At 35.7% G+C, this 19,355-nt stretch overlaps 3 protein-coding genes across 3 annotated transcripts; all 3 read left to right on the top strand.

Annotated features, from left to right (window-relative positions):
- The first annotated feature begins 3,990 nt into the window (after positions 1-3,990).
- On the top strand, positions 3,991-5,269 carry LOC120089190 (extensin-2-like). Its single transcript, XM_039046602.1, has one exon. It carries the CDS (start codon positions 4,391-4,393, stop codon positions 4,958-4,960), a length of 570 nt encoding a protein of 189 aa, XP_038902530.1. The 5' UTR covers positions 3,991-4,390; the 3' UTR covers positions 4,961-5,269.
- Positions 5,270-6,566: 1,297 nt separating this feature from the next.
- Positions 6,567-7,382, top strand: LOC120088903 (extensin-2-like). Its single transcript, XM_039046341.1, has one exon. The coding sequence runs from the start codon at positions 6,567-6,569 to the stop codon at positions 7,380-7,382; it is 816 nt and encodes a 271-aa protein (XP_038902269.1).
- A 37-nt stretch (positions 7,383-7,419) lies between these two features.
- On the top strand, positions 7,420-7,947 carry LOC120088902 (extensin-like). The gene has a single exon (XM_039046340.1). The coding sequence runs from the start codon at positions 7,420-7,422 to the stop codon at positions 7,945-7,947; it is 528 nt and encodes a 175-aa protein (XP_038902268.1).
- The last annotated feature ends 11,408 nt before the right edge of the window (positions 7,948-19,355 follow it).

Raw genomic sequence — 19,355 nt, 5'->3', positions numbered from 1 at the left:
GATGCCCAATTTCAATTCCAATAGCTCGAAACAACCCCAAATGGCACGTACACTTTAAAACGGATGATTTGCTTGAATTCCTACAATATTAGATATTAAACCATTGAAAACATAACAATCAAGTTAGATTAAAAGACATAAAAATAGCTCTTTTCGAGCTATCAATGGTCCTAATGCCATAAACATGTACTTGAAGTACTGGCCATCTTCAAGCTCAATTTCAAAAATGGTCCCAAAATTTTCTATCCTTAACACTTCCACATAAGCATGCAGCAAAGTGTACGATTCCTCAGAAATCCCACTCGCAAGACCGAAAGCAGTTTTTCCCGCACACCACACCTTATCGTAGCTTATATTCACCCCATATTTTTGTCGTGTGTCCTCAATTATATCGCACAATTTCTCGATACGACCAACCCCAAACTTTTCCTTAATTAATTGGCCTACAACAAATGCACTGGCTTGTCAAATGGTCATGATTCAAAACTTTAATGGAACACGTATGCACAACCATAACTTTTGTAATCTTGAATATGTCACATCCCTCCATGTTCATTACACGGACTGTCCACTTACATGTATCATGGATACACCACACATAATATAATTTTTATTTGATTTTCGAACATGCATCTCAAAATTTTCCTTGATGGCTAGTATTAACATTCGCATCTTCACATCATTCTTAGAGAAGAATATTTGCCCTACATCTACATTCAAACCAGACAAAGACTTTAGCTACATGACCAAGTCACTCCGAACATTGCTCTCAGATGGTCTACCTGTTGAAGAGCCACACTCAGTTGCTGTATCAAGCTTTCACGGCATATTGCCACACAATGATCAAAATCATTACGAAGGATTGGAGTTTCTTGTCGTGTATCGAAATTAGCATGCTGGCTTGGAGTTCGATGAAGTTCACTTGTCGCATTGTTCCCATACTGATCAACAATATTTCCGATCCCAATGTCATTCCCAAAATCCCCAACAATGTCATGATAATCATTTTCCACAACTATGTCAAACACATCATTATGAACTCAGTTTTTACTAGTATACTGGTATGTCGTTTGTGAATCCCATGGGTTGATGTCGTCTTTTTCCATAGATATAATAGATGAAAATATTTCAGGCTCAAACAAAGGTTCATGTTCTATCTCAACATCATATGCATTTCTGTCTTTGTATATTTTCTCAACACTGAATATTTGAGGTCTATTACGATCTAGCTCAAGAAGCAGACACTTACTTCGTCACTGTCCATTAGACATACTATAGGACCATCTAAGTCCAACTTATACGAACCCTCGTTACAATGTTGAACTCTGAAGAATTAACTATTGCAATTTCATAAACTCGATCCCTTCATTCAGCATGCCTTAATACCTTCGATGCCACGATGCCCTTCAAATGACTTAACCTTGTTTACTGTCATTCCATTTTCACTGTGTCAAATGAATAATTGCTTCTCATAAATCCTTTGAAATAATACAAAAAATAGACCATTTAAATCAAATCTCGCTCCCGTTCCTCGTTTCTGCCCCCATCTCGTTCCTCGTTTCTATTTCTTGATCCTGTTCCCTGTTTCCATCACTTGATCCCAGCCCCCATTCCTATCCCTCCTCTGTTCCTCACCTGTTACCATATTTCATCTTGTTAGTGGTCGTCTATCTTGTTACATATCTCGACACTCACTCATTTTCATTAATAGCAGGTCACATACATCGTTTACGTCTTATAAAATGTGATATATCTTATAAATTAAAAAAAAAAATCAACTACAAAACAAAGCATATGAAGTTCTGCATTTACTTACTTGTGTGCAACAACTTATATTTGGTGATTCAATATAATGTTGATTCTCTATTTGTTGGGGATGCTAGTTGCAGCTTGGTTGGACGTATGGGTTATTCACAAAATTTGGAGAAAATGCTTCTTTGTTAAAAATGTATAAAAAAAATATTTTGTGTTCTCCGAACTTCGAACGACGCTTCTTAAACAAGTTTAACTAAGTAATTGGGAACGAGAATCGAGATCGTGATTAAGAAAGAGGATCGAGAATGGAGGGAGTATCGGGAACAGGAATCAAGATCGATTTTAATGAACTGACATGTAGTCTGACGTGAATCGGGATTGGGGAATGGGAATCAAGAACGAAAAACAGGATTTGGAAGCGTGGAGTTGGACTGCTAATCGAGATCAAAGATCGATAGAAGAGAATAGGAAACATGATCGAGAATCGAGGCTAGGACGTTGGGGGGCCAATCGAGCACATCTTCGAGGGCAGTTGGGTAATTTCACATGTGACTTATTTAAGCAAAAGACCAAATTCTAGTCATTTCCTCAATGCGGGCCATTTTTCAGTTGGATACCCCAAAATTTAAGTTGATGAACTTTTGATAGTTCAAGAGTAAAAATGGAACTTTTGAAATTGATGAACTCAAGTGAAATCCACCAAAATTTAAGGGTTTTTTTCTTTTTTTTAAAAAAAACAATTTCACTCAACATTTTGAGAAAGATCAAATTCTAAATCCAAGTGAAGTAAGTTATTAAATAATACATGGTCAATTAAATATAGAAGAAAAGTTATTTTTTTTCATCTTTAGGTTGGACCTAATTTCAATTTGGTCCATAACTCAAAAAAGTTTCAATTTGAAGTTTGAATTTAATTTTCATTTGATCTTTAAGTTTCAAGATCTACACTTTAATCTCGGTGTTAAATGTTCATTTATTAATCTAAAAAAATAAATTAATTATAAATAATTTATTCTTCTTAAAAAATAGAAACAAAAATTAATTTTTCCCAAAATATTATTAGATTTTAAATAGTAAATAAATAAATACACAAAAATCATTCCAAGAAACTCATTCTTACCACTATATACCATCAATATTTATTTAGAGAACAAAAGTGTTGGCTTCATGCAAGAAAAATCCATATATTACTGACAAATATTAAAACTACGTTCACATAATTTTATCAAGAGTTCATCAAAAAAAAAAAAAAAAAAAAAAAAAAAAAAAAAAAAAAGGGTAATTATTTCAAATAGTAAAATTGCTAAAATATTTTTAAATATAGCAAAATGTCACTGTCTATTAATGATAGACATGCATCGATCGATAGACACCGGTAGATATCTATCCACGTTTATCACTAATACTGATAAATGTCTATCAGAGTCTATAATTGTCTATCACTAATAGACAATGATATTTTATTATATTGTAAATAAGCTGTATCATTTTTTTATATTTGAAAATCGCTCTAAAAGAAATAGATAAGTCCTTTTGAGTTAATATATTTTCATTAAAAGATAACAAATGTGTTGGTATATGAACAAACAAAATAAACCGCGTAAGTTGAAGGAATAGAAGAACAATATAGTTTAAAAGAACAAACAAAACAAAACCAAAGCATAAGTTAAGACAGGAATGCTACAAGAGACAATGCCTCAAAATAAAAAATCTTAATTTTTCTTTAAAAAAAAATATTATTAAGTCAACGATTTTTTTTTTTAAAAAAAATATGTGGAATAAATATAATGTAATTAAGATAAAAGAATTACCAAAAGTCAAGAGAGACCAATTTAATTAAAAAAACATAATTATATCACCGACATCTGAAAAATTAAAGCAAAATTTCATTTATGGTTTATGTAAATTTTTTTGCACCGATGACATTGTCTTTCATAACCCTCAATCTACTAAAGAACAAAGATAAGCTTAGAACGTGCATTATTTATTCTCTTAAATTAAGGCTTAAAATACATTTGTCCAGCCGATTGCATCTCCATCTTTTTAGTAGTTGATAACCATAAAGTTTCAAACTCAATATTCAATTAAAATTTGCAAAAAGTCAGATCTTCAATGAAGCAAAACTGAATTAAAAACTCTTCTTTGAAAATGGGTTGTGGTAGATCAAAAGAACTTGATAATTTCAGTCTCATAAAGTTTTCACATTTGGATCATCAAAGTATTGATTCGATGCACAATATTACTAGAATTAGTTACGTAGTAATTAAAGAGCTTCTCTTTCGAAATGAATACAACTTCTACATTTTGTTCTAAAATCGAAACAAACAATTCTGGACCAAACTCTTGCTTTTAGAATATAAAAGCTTTTAAAGCTAGCATTAATAAAATTAAGTTGAACATTTAATTTATATGTGTGTGAAGAAAACTTTTTCAAAACTAAAAATATATAAAAATACTAATTTGAAGGAGTCAGATGTGATACTCTTCTCTATGTGGAATAAATTATGATAATGTTTGTCAATCAAGAAGGCATTGATGTAGTATATAAAGGATTGGAAGTGTACCTTAAAATGCAATGAAACTCGACAACAATCAAGTGTTGTATTAGAAAAAATAGCTTTCCCATTGCTGGAAGATGGGGACTATGAAACCTTTGAGGCATTGGCCTAAGTTGCTCTCGGTGGTGGTAATGTGCCTCATTGCCACCACTGTTGTTGCTGCTCAACTCGACGATGCTTTGCTGCCTATCAAAAAGCCTGAACTTGGTGATGATTTACCAAAACATCAACATCAGAGAACTTTTTCACCAAGGAATAATCATCACGCATCCCCACCGTTGCTAAAATATCACCACCACCACAAGCCGCCGCCACCGAAGTATAAGCACCATAAGCCGCCACCACCACCAAAATATAAGCACCATAAATCTCCACCACCATCATATGTTTACAAGTCTCCACCACCACCATCTCCTTATATCTATAAATCTCCACCGCCACCTCCTTACGTCTACAAGTCACCGCCACCACCATCTCCATCGCCACCCTCACCTTACGTCTACAGCTCTCCTCCACCACCATCTCCATCCCCACCCCCACCTTACATCTACACCTCTCCTCCACCACCATCTCCATCACCACCACCTCCCTATATTTACAAATCACCTCCTCCACCATCCCTCCCCACCACCTCCCTATGTCTATAAATCACCACCACCTCCATCACCATCACCACCTCCCCCTTATGCCTATAAGTCTCCTCCACCACCATCGCCTTCCACCACCTCCCTATGTTTACAAGTCCCCCCACCACCATCTCCATCACCACCACCTCCTATGTTTACAAATCACCTCCTCCACCATCCCCTCTCCACCGCCTCCTTATGTCTATAAATCACCACCACCTCCATCACCATCACCACCTCCACCTTATGTATACATGTCTCCTCCACCACCATCTCCATCGCCACCGCCCTCCCTACGTTTATAGATCTCCTCCACCACCATCTCCATCTCCACCTCCTCCTTAGTCTACAAGTCTCCTCCTCCACCATCCCCCTCTCCACCACCTCCCTATGTCTATAAATCACCCACCTCCATCACCATCACCACCTCACCTTATGTCTATAAGTCTCCTCCACCACCATCTCCCTCTCCACCACCTCCTTATGTCTACAAGTCTCCTCCACCACCATCTCCATCTCCACCTCCTCCTTACGTCTACAAGTCTCCTCCTCCACCATCCCCCTCTCCACCGTCTCCCTATGTCTATAAATCACCCACCACCTCCATCACCATACACCTCCACCTTATGTCTATAAGTCTCCTCCACACCACTCCATCGCCACCCCTCCCTACGTCTTATAGATCTCCTCCACCACCATCTCCATTCCAACCTCCTCCTTACGTCTACAAGTCTCCTCCTCCACCATCCCCCTCTCCACCACCTCTCATATGTCTATAAATCACCACCACTCCATCACCATCACAACCTCCACCTTATGTCTATAAGTCTCCTCCACCACCATCTCCATCGCCACGCCTCCTACGTCTATAGATCTCCTCCACCACCATCTCCATCTCCACCTCCTCCTTACGTCTACAAGTCTCCTCCTCCACCATCCCCCTCTCCCCACCTCCCTATGTCTATAAATCACCACACCTCCATCACCATCACCACCTCCACCTTATGTCTATAAATCTCCTCCACCACCATCTCCCTCTCCACCACCTCCTTATGTCTACAAGTCTCCCCCACCACCATTCCCATCGCCACCACCTCCCTATGTTTACAAATCACCTCCTCCACCATCCCCCTCTCCACCACCTCCATATGTCTATAAATCACCACCACCTCCGTCACCATCACCACCTCCACCTTATGTCTATAAGTCTCCTCCACCACCATCTCCCTCTCCACCGCCTTCTTATGTCTACAAGTCTCCTCCCACCACCATCTCCATCGCCACCACCTCCCTATGTTTAACAATCACCTCCTCCACCATCCTCCTCTCCACCACCTCCCTATGTCTAAAATCACCACCACCTCCGTCACCATCACCACCTCCACCTTATGTCTATAAGTCTCCTCCTCCACCATCTCCCTCTCCACCGCCTCCTTATGTCTACAAGTCTCCCCCACCACCATCTCCATCGCCACCCCTCCCTATTGTTTACAAATCACCTCCTCCACCATCCCCCTCTCCACACACCTCCCTATGTCTATAGATCACCACCACCTCGTCACCATCACCACCTCCACTTATGTTTATAAGTCTCCTCCACCACCATCTCCCTCTCCACCACCTCCTTATGTCTACAAGTCTCCCCACCACCATCTCCATCGCCACCGCCTCCCTATGTTTACAAATCACCTCCTCCACCATCCCCTTCTCCGCCACCCCCTATGTCTATAAATCACCACCACCCCCATCACCATCCACACCTCCACCTTATGTCTATAAATCTCCTCCACCACCATCTCCCTCTCCACCGCCTCCTTATGTCTACAAGTCTCCCCCACCACCATCTCCATCGCCACCGCCTCCCTATGTTTACAAATCACCTCCTCCACCATTCCCCTCTCCACTACCTCCCTATGTCTATAAATCACCACCACCCCTCACCATCACCACACTCCACCTTATGTTTATAAGTCTCTCCACCACCATCTCCCTCCCACCACCTCCCTATGTTTACAAGTCTCCACCACCGCCATCTCCATCACCACCACCTCCCTACATCTATAAATCACCACCACCTCCATCACCATCACCACCTCCACCTTATGTTTACAAGTCTCCCCCCCACCATCTCTATCACCACCGCCTCCCTATGTCTACAAATCACCTCCTCCACCATCCCCATCTCCACCACTCCTTATGTCTAAAATCACCACCACCTCCATCACCGTCACCACCTCCACCTTATGTCTATAAGTCACCTCCACCACCATCTCCCTCTCCACCACCTCCCTATGTTTACAAGTCCCCTCCACCACCATCTCCATCACCACCACCTCCATACATCTATAAATCACCACCACCTCCATCACCATCACACCACTCCTTATCTTTACATGTCTCCCCCACCGCCATCTCCATCACCACCACCTCCATATATTTATAAATCACCTCCTCCACCATCTCTCTCTCCACACCTCCTTATGTCTATAAATCACCACCACCTCCATCACCATCACCACCTCCACCTTAGTGTCTATAAGTCACCTCCACCGCATCTCCCTCTCCACCACCTCCTTACGTCTATAAGTCTCCCCCACCACCCGTCTCCATCACCACCACCTCCCTATGTTTACAAAATCACCTCCTCACCGTCCCCCTCTCCACCACCTCCCTATGTCTATAAATCACCACCACCTCCATCCCCGTCTCCTCCCCCTCCTTATATCTATAAATCACCACCTCCACCATCTCTATCACCACCTACTCCATATATTTACAAATCTCCACCTCCACCATCTCCATCACCTCCTCCACTTTATTATTATAAGTCACCTCCACCCCCCTTACGGTCACCACCACCTCCTTACTATTACAGGTCCCCTCCACCTCCATTGAAATCTCCACCACCACCATATTATTATAAATCTCCACCACCACCATCTCCATTACCACCAACTACCTATTACTACAAATCACCACCTCCACCATACAAACATCATCCACACTAGTTCATCTCGCCCCCACCTCAAAAGTCCACTAAGTGATGGCATTTAAATTATATAAAATTGCACAAATAATATTAGCCAACTTCCCATACATAAGGTGAAGTTCGAGTTGATCAAGTTATTTAATGATTTGATTGTTACTAGATCTCTTTCGAACAAATCATTTCGAAAGAGTTGTATTATTTTTTGGCCTCCAAGATCCGGATGCTAAAGATTTGAATTTATCCATTGTTGTATTTTATTTATGCATTGATGCCTTATTTATGATGATGAGATTGTAATATTTATGAAAATGATGTATTTTAATGTTGAAGTTTCGAAATAGATTTGTAAGCTTTCTCCCATAATTCCAAATGCTAAACTTACTGTTAGTTTTTGTCAGTGAGCTAGAAGGAAATTCAAATCAACAAAAGTGTGCTAAATAAAGAAAAATATGAAAAGAAAATGCATTTGAAAGGAGAAATGACCTTATAATATATATTTAAGAAAACTATTGATAAAAATTAAATACATTACAAACCTATCCTTTTGAGTCTCTTAGGAAGTGTTAGGACCAAGAAGTTCTAGGAGTAGGGGTTAGAAGTGTGGAATTGTAAACTCCACTCCTTGTTTGGGTCTTTGGCCAAGGAATTCATTGGCAATTTTATTTCTTATTAACTTCTTACACTATGCGTCCCAAAGATTCACCTCCCCAAATTTCATAGATCTTGAACTCCACTCCTTATCTTAGACACTCTCTTTAGTGATTTAATATGGTATCTTGATGAAAGACTATGATTATAGAACTTTTACAATATTATTTCCAACTATCTTCATTATACTTTAGTTGTGGAAGTGTTTAGTCCTAACCTATCCACTTAAAGTGATTTAATAGTACCATGATATTATCAATCTAATGCTCGAATCATCAAAGACATGATTAAAGACTGGTTAGAAGTATACGTTTATCTATTATCTATAATAGCGATGTCTCTCATATGATAACGTCGTGAATGCAATTCTTCATGTGCAATAAACTTGGCAGAGAAAAGTAAAAGGTTCTATGTAGTTTATTGAAAAAAAATTTGTCTCAAATTGCAGAATTTGATGCTCAATATAATTTTTTTGGCCATTCAGATAATCCACTTCTAAAAATCAAATCTATTTTAATAGAAAATTTGAATTTATATATAACAAGTTAAGGTACAATTTTGGCCTTCGAACATTTGGCTTTGTCCTATTTTAGGTGCCTAATGTCAGTGCCTTTTATGTTTCATCTACGAAATAAATTATTCATTAATACAAAGGTCACGTACTGTTGCAGTTGGGAGATTTATATCATACGCTAAGTTTTCTTTACTTTTGAAAATCTAACCAGAGATCAGAAAGTTGTTACGTGATGATTTTTCTTTTTCTATGAATTTTTAATTTGAAAGGAGATTGAAGAGTTAAAATTAATAATCTATTAAAGTTGATGATGGAAGGAACTAATACTTACCGCTGCTTATAGTAACTTCTCAAAGAAGGTGTTTTGTTTTGAATTGGTAACGTCTTGTACATCTAATCAAAGATTGGACATAAAGTCGTTCATATTTGGTTCGATATACCATTTGCAGAAAAATTGACGACTTGTTCATCTAATAGGATGTTCTTGAAACAAATAAATAAAGATGGCAAAGAGGATTGAACTTTTACAGTTGGGATCCTACTAGCTGGAGATAAGGTGGTGACCCAAATAACATTTAACTATTTAAGGGAGTAATGGTAACTGACAAGAATTAAGATGGGTTTGTCCTCATTGAAATTTAATACATTTTGTTATTACAAAAGTAATATTTGTTTTATTTGTACGGTAGAATGAGGATCTGAAGAGAAGCTAAGGGAGGCGTCTTCTAGTGATTAAGACTTTTTCAGGCCCAAACCAGTGAGTATTAACTGAAAATAGTGTCTAAGCAGCTGAAGCTTGTGATTGTTCCAGGGAAGATATCTGAACCAGAAATCCACCAAGAAGCTCCTTTTCATAATTGCCTTTTCATGACTAAAGGTGTTGAATGAGAATTTTCCATGGTATCTGCCAATCCCACTTTCACCAACCCCTCCAAGTAGGAGTGTCTCCACTGCATACTGAATTGACAACAAAAATGACAATAATCCTTTTTGAAGCAGCAGCAGCTCAAAATGGATAGTTTTACTTTTGATTTTGACCCCACTTGTAACAGCAAGTTTCTATGTCGTTTTCTCCAAATGAGACTATGGCCTCAAGTTATGAGGGTCAACCTTAAATTTGCTATTCGTTTGTATTCGTTAATTTTGATATATGAATTTTCTACCTAATCCTACCCACTTGTTAAAAAAAAAAAAAAAAAAGAAGAAAAAGAAAAAAAAGCTTCTAAACTTCTTAAAGAATACATACTTTAACCGATCATAAACTTGCAAACCAAATCATGTGAGGTAAATGCAAGTTTTTTAAAAGGTGAATTATGCTACATAATCTAAACATGGACCATATAAATTCAGATTCAAATTACTAATTAAGCTCAGACTAAGAGGGAAAGTGATGAAGTCCGGACCTGAATAATTGCATCATTAAATGTTAAGCTGCCGAACGTAGTTTCTGAGACGAGTCTTCTCTGGAGAGCTTTGTCTTCTGTGAAGGCATAAATGGCAAGAAGCTTAGGCCTTGAATTGACAAAATCTATACTGTCTTCAATCTTGTCAAGCTACCAAGAAAGAAAGTGAATAATGAATATAAGATCCATCCACTTTTTATAATCGACCAAAATGAAGGCACACAAGTATTATTGCTATAAATGAGGAAGGTAAATCTCACTCCAATTATGGAAAGGATTGGTCCAAAGATTTCATCTCTCATAATTTCTGCATTGTTTGGCGGATTCAACACAATAGTCGGCTCAACAAACCTGCGTAAAGATTGACGTTATATATATATATATATATATAATTTTTTTTTTCTTTTTTTTGACATTATTCACTCCAAGTTGTTTATGCACATGTTCAACTACTTAACTATAAACAACATTGTGAAATTGAGGAACGGAATACGGATATGGAAAAAATATAATATAATAATATATTTATATAATAATAATAAATAAATAAAATATAATTTAAAAAAAAATATCTAAAATCATAAAATAACTAAACTTATAAAATTGGATAATAGAAAATTTAGTAGAATTTGAAGTAGATTTCTTACCAATGAGTGTATGATTTTAAGATCCACCAAATGCCACTATAGGTAACATGAATACTAAACACGAATAACTACAAGACACATAGACAATATGAAGGGTGACATATGGTTTTTGGGATACTAAACAATGGAAATTTTTATTATTATAATATTCGTGATATTCTCTCTTAGATGCTCATATATATATATATTAAATATGCATTGTTAAAACCTTACTAGGAAAAACCCAATGGGAAAAAACCCTAGCAAAGGAAAAAGAGTACATATGAACATGTAATATATACTCCTAAAAGAATACAATATATTTACTCCCCTCATGAAAACATTACTTAAGATTTCCGAGTCGCCACATTCCAATGTTGTGCACCAATTTTTCAAAAGTTTCGATTGGTAATGTCTTTGTAAATAAGTCTACTAGGTTATCCTTCAAACATGTTGTACAGTGATGTCGCCATTTTCTTCAAAATCATGAGCGTAGAAAAGTTTAAGTGAAATATGATTTGTTCTATCTCCTTTAATATATCATCCTTTGATTTGGGTTATGCAAGTTGTGTTGTCTTCGTATAATATTGTTGGAAGATTTTTATTAGAAGACAAGCGACACATTTCCCGAATGTGTTGAGTCATTGACCTTAACCATACACATTCTCGACTAGTCTCGTGAATTGCAAGAATTTCAACATGATTTGAGGAAGTGGCCGTTATGGTCTGTTTTACTGATCACCATGATATAGCAGTTCCTCCACATGCGAACAGATAACCTGTTTGAGATCTAGCTTTGTGTGGATCAGATAAATATCCAGAATCTACATAACCAACTAGATCAAAATTTGATTTATTTGAATAAAACAAACTCATATCGATTGTTCCTTGGAGATAACGAAGTACATGCTTAATTTCGTTCCAATGTCTTTTTGTAGGAGAAAACTATATCTAGTTAATAAATTTACTGAAAATGTAATATATGGTCTTGTATTATTAACAAGATACTAAGTATACCAATTGCACTAAGATATGGTACTTCAGGACCAATAAGTTCTTCATTATCTTCTTATTGTCAAAATATATCTTTCTTTATATCCAATGAACAAACTTCCATTGGAATATTTAATGGATGTGATATGTCAAAATATTTTCAAAATTTTTCCTGTATAAGTTGACTGATGAATAAATATTCCATATGCTAAATGCTCAATTTGCAAACCAAGAAAAAATTTTATCTTTTCGAAATCTTTCATCTCAAATTCTTTTTAAAGATATTCTATTGTCTTTGAAAGCTGGAGTTTCAATTATATTCAAGTCATCAACATATATAGTTATAATAATAAATCCTGATTGTGATTTTTTTATAATGGACATATTGAATTATTTTGATTTCCTTCTTTCAATAAATATCAACTCAGGCGATTGTACCACATCTATCCTAATTGTTTCAATCCATATAGTGACCTCTATAACTTTATTAAATACTATTCCTGGGAATTTGATATATATATGTTTTAGGTACCTTAAATCCTTCTGGGATTTTCATATAAATATCATTATCAAGAGATCTATATAAATATACTGTGACTACATCCATAAGATGCATATCCAGACTTTTATACACAGTCAAACCAATTAAATATCTTAGTGTAATTGCATCCACCACTGGAGAATATGTCTCCTCATAATTAATACCAGGTCTTTGTGAAAACCTTTGTGCAACTAGTTTTGCTTGATATCTTGTGACCTCATCATTTTCATTTCTTTTTCTCATAAATACTCATTTGTATCCCACAGGTTTAACACCTTCTGGTGTTCGGACTATTGGTCCAAAAACCTGACGTTTTGAAAGCGAGTTTAATTCTGCCTCAATTGCTTCTTTCCACTGACAATATTTTCTATGTCGACATTCTTCAACATATCTTGGTTCAGGATCCTTATTTTTAGATATAATATTAAGAGCAATATTATACGTAAATATGTTGTCAATAATTACATTAGTACGATTCTATCTTTTTCCTAACATGACCTAGTTTATTGAAATCGCATTATTATCTTTAGGTATTTCACCTTCCTCACTAGTCTTGTCGATGATTTCTTCATGGTTATTTACATCTTCAACCAAATCTTTTTCACTATTAATTATTTTTCGTTTTCGAGGATTTTATCTTTGAATTCCACTGGTCTACCATGTTTCTAACATGTTCTAGACTCATTAGTGACAACTTGTTGTATTAGGATATCAATTTTTGATGCAACATTTGCAGCTGGTATATGTGACTTAGTTACTTTCTTTATATCTATAAATGCATCTGGTAATTGATTTGCTATATTTTATAAATGAATTATTTTCTAAACTTTAAGTTCACATTGATCTGTACGAGGATCTAAATGAGACAATAACGATGCATTCCATGTAATTTCTTTTTCCAACTTCTTAATTTCTCCCCCTAATATTGGAAAATTTGTCTCATTAAAATGACAATCAACAAATCATGCAGTAAATACATTATCCGTTAGAGTTCAAGATAATAATTTATGGGAAATTATATCCAACATATATTCTTAACCTCTCTTGAGGACTCATCTTAGTGGGAGCAATTGGAACATATACTACACATCCGAAAATTCTCAGATGGGAAATATTTGGCTCATGACCAGAATATAATTGTAATGACGAGTACTTATGATACTGACCTAATGTGTACAAGTGACGCTGCATGCAAAATAGCATGTCCCCATACAGATGAAGGAAGCTTAGCTCTCATAAGTAATGATCTTGCAATTATAAATGATTATGCTAAATCATTTTGTGTATGAACATGAGCTACATGATGTTCAACACTTATCCCAATTGACATACAATAATTATCAAAAGATTAGGATGTAAATTCACCAGCATTATCAAGATGAATGGTTTTAATTATATAATAAAGAAATTGTGTGACCATCTACTGGATGCATCTATTAATACCATAAAATATTTAAATGGTCTACTTGGTGGGTTAATAGATCCACATATATCACCGTGACTTCGTTCTAAAAATGTAGGTGATCATGGAGTCCCCACTTCCTTTGCTATATTTAGTAGAGTAAGGCACAAAAATTAATTTGGTGTGATATGACCTAGCATTTACCATAGCTGTCTATACATTTTGATAGAAGGTTACTCGGAATTGTGAGGAGTCATTCACGGAAGGTACAGAACATGAGTTAATATCTGTGCTTTTATATTTCTATGGATTAAATGGATTAACTTGAAATGAACTACTAATCTGCACTGATTGGAGACAAAAAGACGGGAGGCAAATGGCAATGGCAAATGGAAAAAGTCAATATTTGAAAAGGAAATCCCAACCCTATTAGACCTCCAATACAATATAAAACCAGTATTATAGGATTAAAAGGAATGGTCACCACATTTCGTTGGAGAGACCAACTAGGTGACTTGCTTCATATTGTACAGATACCGCCCAATGATGCAAAGAAATATATCTCATGAGGGATATCGGTTCCACATTCAAACAAGCCTGTATTTATGAAAACCTAAATCTGGTGCAATTTGCATTTTGATTGTTCAATAAAACACGTTATAGATCAGATACCCTTACTTCTATATCCTATATTTCATGATTTATGGCTTTGTATAACCTAAAAATAAAATGGTAGGTTCCACAAGCTTAGGTTTAGTAGCCCATGGGATAAGTAACGTTATAGCCAGTGTTGCGCAAACTTGCACATGAAACAACAGTCAAGTTCGAAAGGTCAAGTTTTTTTTTTAATTAGAAAAAAATAACTCAAACTTTCCTGGTTACTCAAAGATTTTTAACCTGTATGTCATCCGAATTTTCCAAATTCTGGACCTTGTAATTTGTCTAAACAAAATTTTGTTGCCAAAAGAAATTCTTTAGTGATTCCACACATAAGTTATCAAGACCCATGTGCTTAAACATTGCTGCAAGAGCACGAAGCCAAGTTGTTCATAAATACTTCTCACTAATATGCAATGCAAACCCATGCTCCCTTTCTATGCGTACAACAGACCTGAAACCATCCAGAAAATGCAAATCATCAAAGGAAGGTAATTTCAAAACCAGCGACTGGAAAAGACTCGAAAGCACTTTAGCCGAGCCATCCCATTCCCCCACAATCCTGCACAAAAGGCTTGTGAAATAGGGTGGTCGATAATTTAAAAGAAAATTAATGAGGAAAACTGATAATAAAAGAGTAAACAAATTTGCATATATAACTCTGGACTACTAAAATTTATATGCACCTTTTGTGGGGTAGTAGTCACTACTGATGAACATATATCATCAAGTTTAAAGAAACACCTGTTAGCTATGTCTTTCTTCAAGAGTAGAATATCAAGAACAGAGCTTAATAATGAGAATGAGTTCTTTTCTTTACAAATCATAACATAGGGCGAGCTAGATGTATGGTACTCGATAGACTTCTTTTTTTTCTTCATATCTGCCACACTGCCAACAAAATCTTCACATTTCAACATGTACGCCAGCACCCGGCTGATGGTGGAGGAGGCAATCTACAATATTGAATTAGATACAATATTAGGTTCTCTATAGTGTAGTATCACGATGTTGCATCTGAAGTATATGTCTAAAAAATACTATAAGATTGATAAATCAGAAAAAACATATGATAAGCAAATGTATTAGCTTCTCATATCGTTTGCCTAGATGCACAACTTGTAAAATGCAAATTTTTGAAGTACATGATTCCATACATCTCGTACGGTCTTACCTTGACTCCTTAATATTTGAAGTATGAATAAAAACAAATATTCAGTACCACCACAAATTATAACAAAATGTTGGAAGAAGTAACATCGACATTTTTTTAATGAAAAAACTTGACTTTCATCAAGAGAAAAATGAAAAAAATACATAGGTTTACAAAAAATGATGATCCCACAAAATGGAGCCATATTACAATGGACTCCAGTCAAAGAAATGCAACTAATAAAAACTAGGTTCTTTTCCTTTATCTCTCTATTTTTGTTTCTAACAGATTGAGAAATGAAATGATAATAAAATGCAGGAAGAAACAGACAACTGAAATCACTAACTGATGAAAATTTTATAGTCCAACAAACAATAAAATAAAATACAATCTTACTTTTGATAAGTATGATTTTTTTTTTTTTTAAATATCAAATACAACTTTCTTTTAAAAAATATGACTTAGTTTTTTCTTTTTTTTTCCCTTCTTTTTCATAAAAGGAAACCAGCCTCTTCATAATGATGCTCTAAGTATAAAATATAGATACAATGAGCAAGAAAGAAGCTTGAGGATCAAGAGATGCATCCAGGAATCTCAACTAGGATGACACTTCCTTAACATCCTCATCAAATCCATACAAAAAAATGAAAACAACAAAAAAAATCTTCCAACATCCGAGGAAAACAAAAAGAAAACAAGCTGTCCAAACGATAACAATACAATGCAAATACAAAACTTAGGCTGGGAAAATAAAAGCATGAAGAAGCATTCCAAGAAGCCTTGGCTTTTCTAATCAGCAAAATGTTACCGAATTAATCTATCATGTAATTTTAATTCAAATCAACTATGTATAATGGGTAATGAGCATACTGTCTAGAAGGGGAAAATAATAATTTAAGTTGCAACAATGGAGTTTAAGGATAAGGTCATGGCATCATTCATATTGTCATCACCAAAAGACAACAACAAATTAAAATATAAGTATGCCATTACCATACTAGTTTCATGGTCCAGGTTAGTACTATTAATGCTAAGTCCAGGCTAACAATCTTTGAAATCCTTCCAGAAGAATTCTCTCTCAACAAACAAAAACTTCCTTTATAATATGATTCTATAAAATTAAAAACATTAAAAAAAAATAATGCTATCAGGAAGATACAAAGGCCAGGAGGCAAGGACAAATGTCTCGACTCTTGTCACATCTCCTGTCCAAGGGACAATATTCTTTTTATTTACGATTGTTTCGTTCTTATTTTTATGCTGAAAAGGAGATTGATTATTGTTGTAATACAGAACTTTTTCTATATTTCTTGTGATGATTTTACCAGAGGGAGCATCCCTTATATATACAACTATGATGGCTAATTAAGGAAAAACTTATAACAGTAAAAAAATATACATATGGAAAGAATAAAAGTAAACCCAAATTACAGGGAATAAAATCATATGTATAAGGTAAGAGGTGATTTTCCATATTCAACACTCCCCCTCAAGCTGGGCAATATATGTTGATTAAGTCCAGCTTGATTTTTAAGTCTTCAAACATATTCTTGGAAAGGGCCTTTGTTAGTATGTCAGCAATTTGCCTCTTGGTAGGTATGTAGTTGAGTGAGATGTTTTTGTTTTCAATTTTTCTTTAATAAAGTGTCGATCAATGTCCACATGTTTTATGCGATCATGGTGGACTGGATCTTTGGCGATACTGATAGTAGCTTGATTATCACAGTGTACCTCCATTGGTTCTTCTGATTTGATTTTAAGTTCAGATAGAATGCTTTTGAGCCACATTCCTTCACATATTCCTCGAGCTAGAACTCTTAGTTCTGCTTCGGCACTGCTTCTGGATACTACAGATTGTTTCTTGCTTCGCTAGGTGACTAAATTTCCCCAAACAAAGGTGCAATATCCAGAAGTTGACCTTCTGTTTATTTTTGAGCTTGCCCAATCGACAGCTGTGAAGATTTCGATGTTTCTTCTCTTAGATTTCTTGAAGTATAATCCCTCTCCTGGAGTTCCTTTCAAGTACCTGAGTATTCTATATACAGCTTGCATATTGTCTTCTGTTGGACTGTTCATAAATAGACTTACAAAGCTAACTGCAAAACAGATATCAGGTCTTGTGTGAGTTAGGTAAATCAATTCCAACTAGCCTTTGATACTGATATTTGTTAACCAGTTTGTGATTGTTTTCTTTGATTATGTGATTGTTTGTGTCAATGGGAGTATTAGTAGGCTTGCATCCAAGCATTCCAGTTTCCTTTAACAGGTCAAGGACATATTTTTTTTGAGAAATGCTCAAGCCTATTTTTGAGTGGACCATTTCCATTCCTAGGAAGTATTTAACGTTGCCTAAGTCCTTTACTTCGAATTCCTTGGCTAAGAGAAGTTTTAGATTTCTTATTTCTTCTTCATGGTCTCCAGTAAGGATAATGTCATCTATATAGACAATGATAATTGCTATTTTACTTGTGCCAGATAGCTGTCTCTTATACACATCTAGATGTGTATAAGAGACAGGCAATAGGAAGATCAATGTCTTCAGTAAGTGTTTCAACTGTGGAGTTGGAGACATGATTTTCCTGTATTTCGGTTGGGTTTTGATTGAGTATTGGTGCATGTTCAAGGGTGTTCTTCTTTCTAGTATAGACTATAAGATCTTTCCTACTTTCTGGTGGGCCTTGATTGGGAATATCTATTTCATGTATATAAGGAACATATGGAGCACTCTCTTCAAAGAGATCTAGTTTTTGGGTTCCTTCGCTTTCCAGAAGTTTTTCGTTTTCTATGAGGGTGGAAGGTTCAATGGTGTCTTGCTTTTTGAAGTAAGGTTGGGTTTCAAAGAAGGTTACATCCATGGATGTATAGAACCTTTTTGTAGTTGGTGAGTAGCATTTGTATCCTTTTTGGCTTGGAGCATAACCGAGAAAGATGCATTTTATTGCCTTAGGATCTAACTTACTCCTATTGGGTCTATGATCTTGGACAAAGACTGTGCAACTAAATATTTTTAAAGGGACTTGAGAAAATAATCTATCATGTGGAAATACTTCCTTAAGTTTTTGTAAGAGAGTTTTGAAGCCTAATATTCGAGAGGGAATTCTATTAATAAGGTAGGTGGTTGTTAGGACCACTTCTCCCCAAAAAAGGTGGGGGTGTTAGCGTGACACGTTAAAGCTCTAAAAACTTCTAGGAGGTGTCTGTTTTTTCTCTCCACAATTCCATTTTGCTGAGGAGTGTTAGGACATGTACTCAGGTGGGCAATACCTTTTTCGTTTAAAATTTTTTTCAAGAAAGTGTTAAAATAATCCTTAGCATTGTCAATGTGAAGAATTTGGATTTGGTGCTAAAGAGATTGAGAATTATGGCAAACAGATTCTGGAATATGGAAGTAACTTCATATTTTTCTTTCATTAAAAACACCCAAGTAAGTCTAGTGTGATCATCGATAAATTAAACAAACCATTTAGCTCCTGTTACATTCTGAACTCTA

This window comes from Benincasa hispida, chromosome 10, assembly GCF_009727055.1.
Source record: "Benincasa hispida cultivar B227 chromosome 10, ASM972705v1, whole genome shotgun sequence".
NCBI lineage: Eukaryota > Viridiplantae > Streptophyta > Magnoliopsida > Cucurbitales > Cucurbitaceae > Benincasa > Benincasa hispida.
The sequence above is the reverse complement of the archived record's forward strand: the minus strand, read 5'-3'. Positions and strand labels throughout refer to the sequence as shown.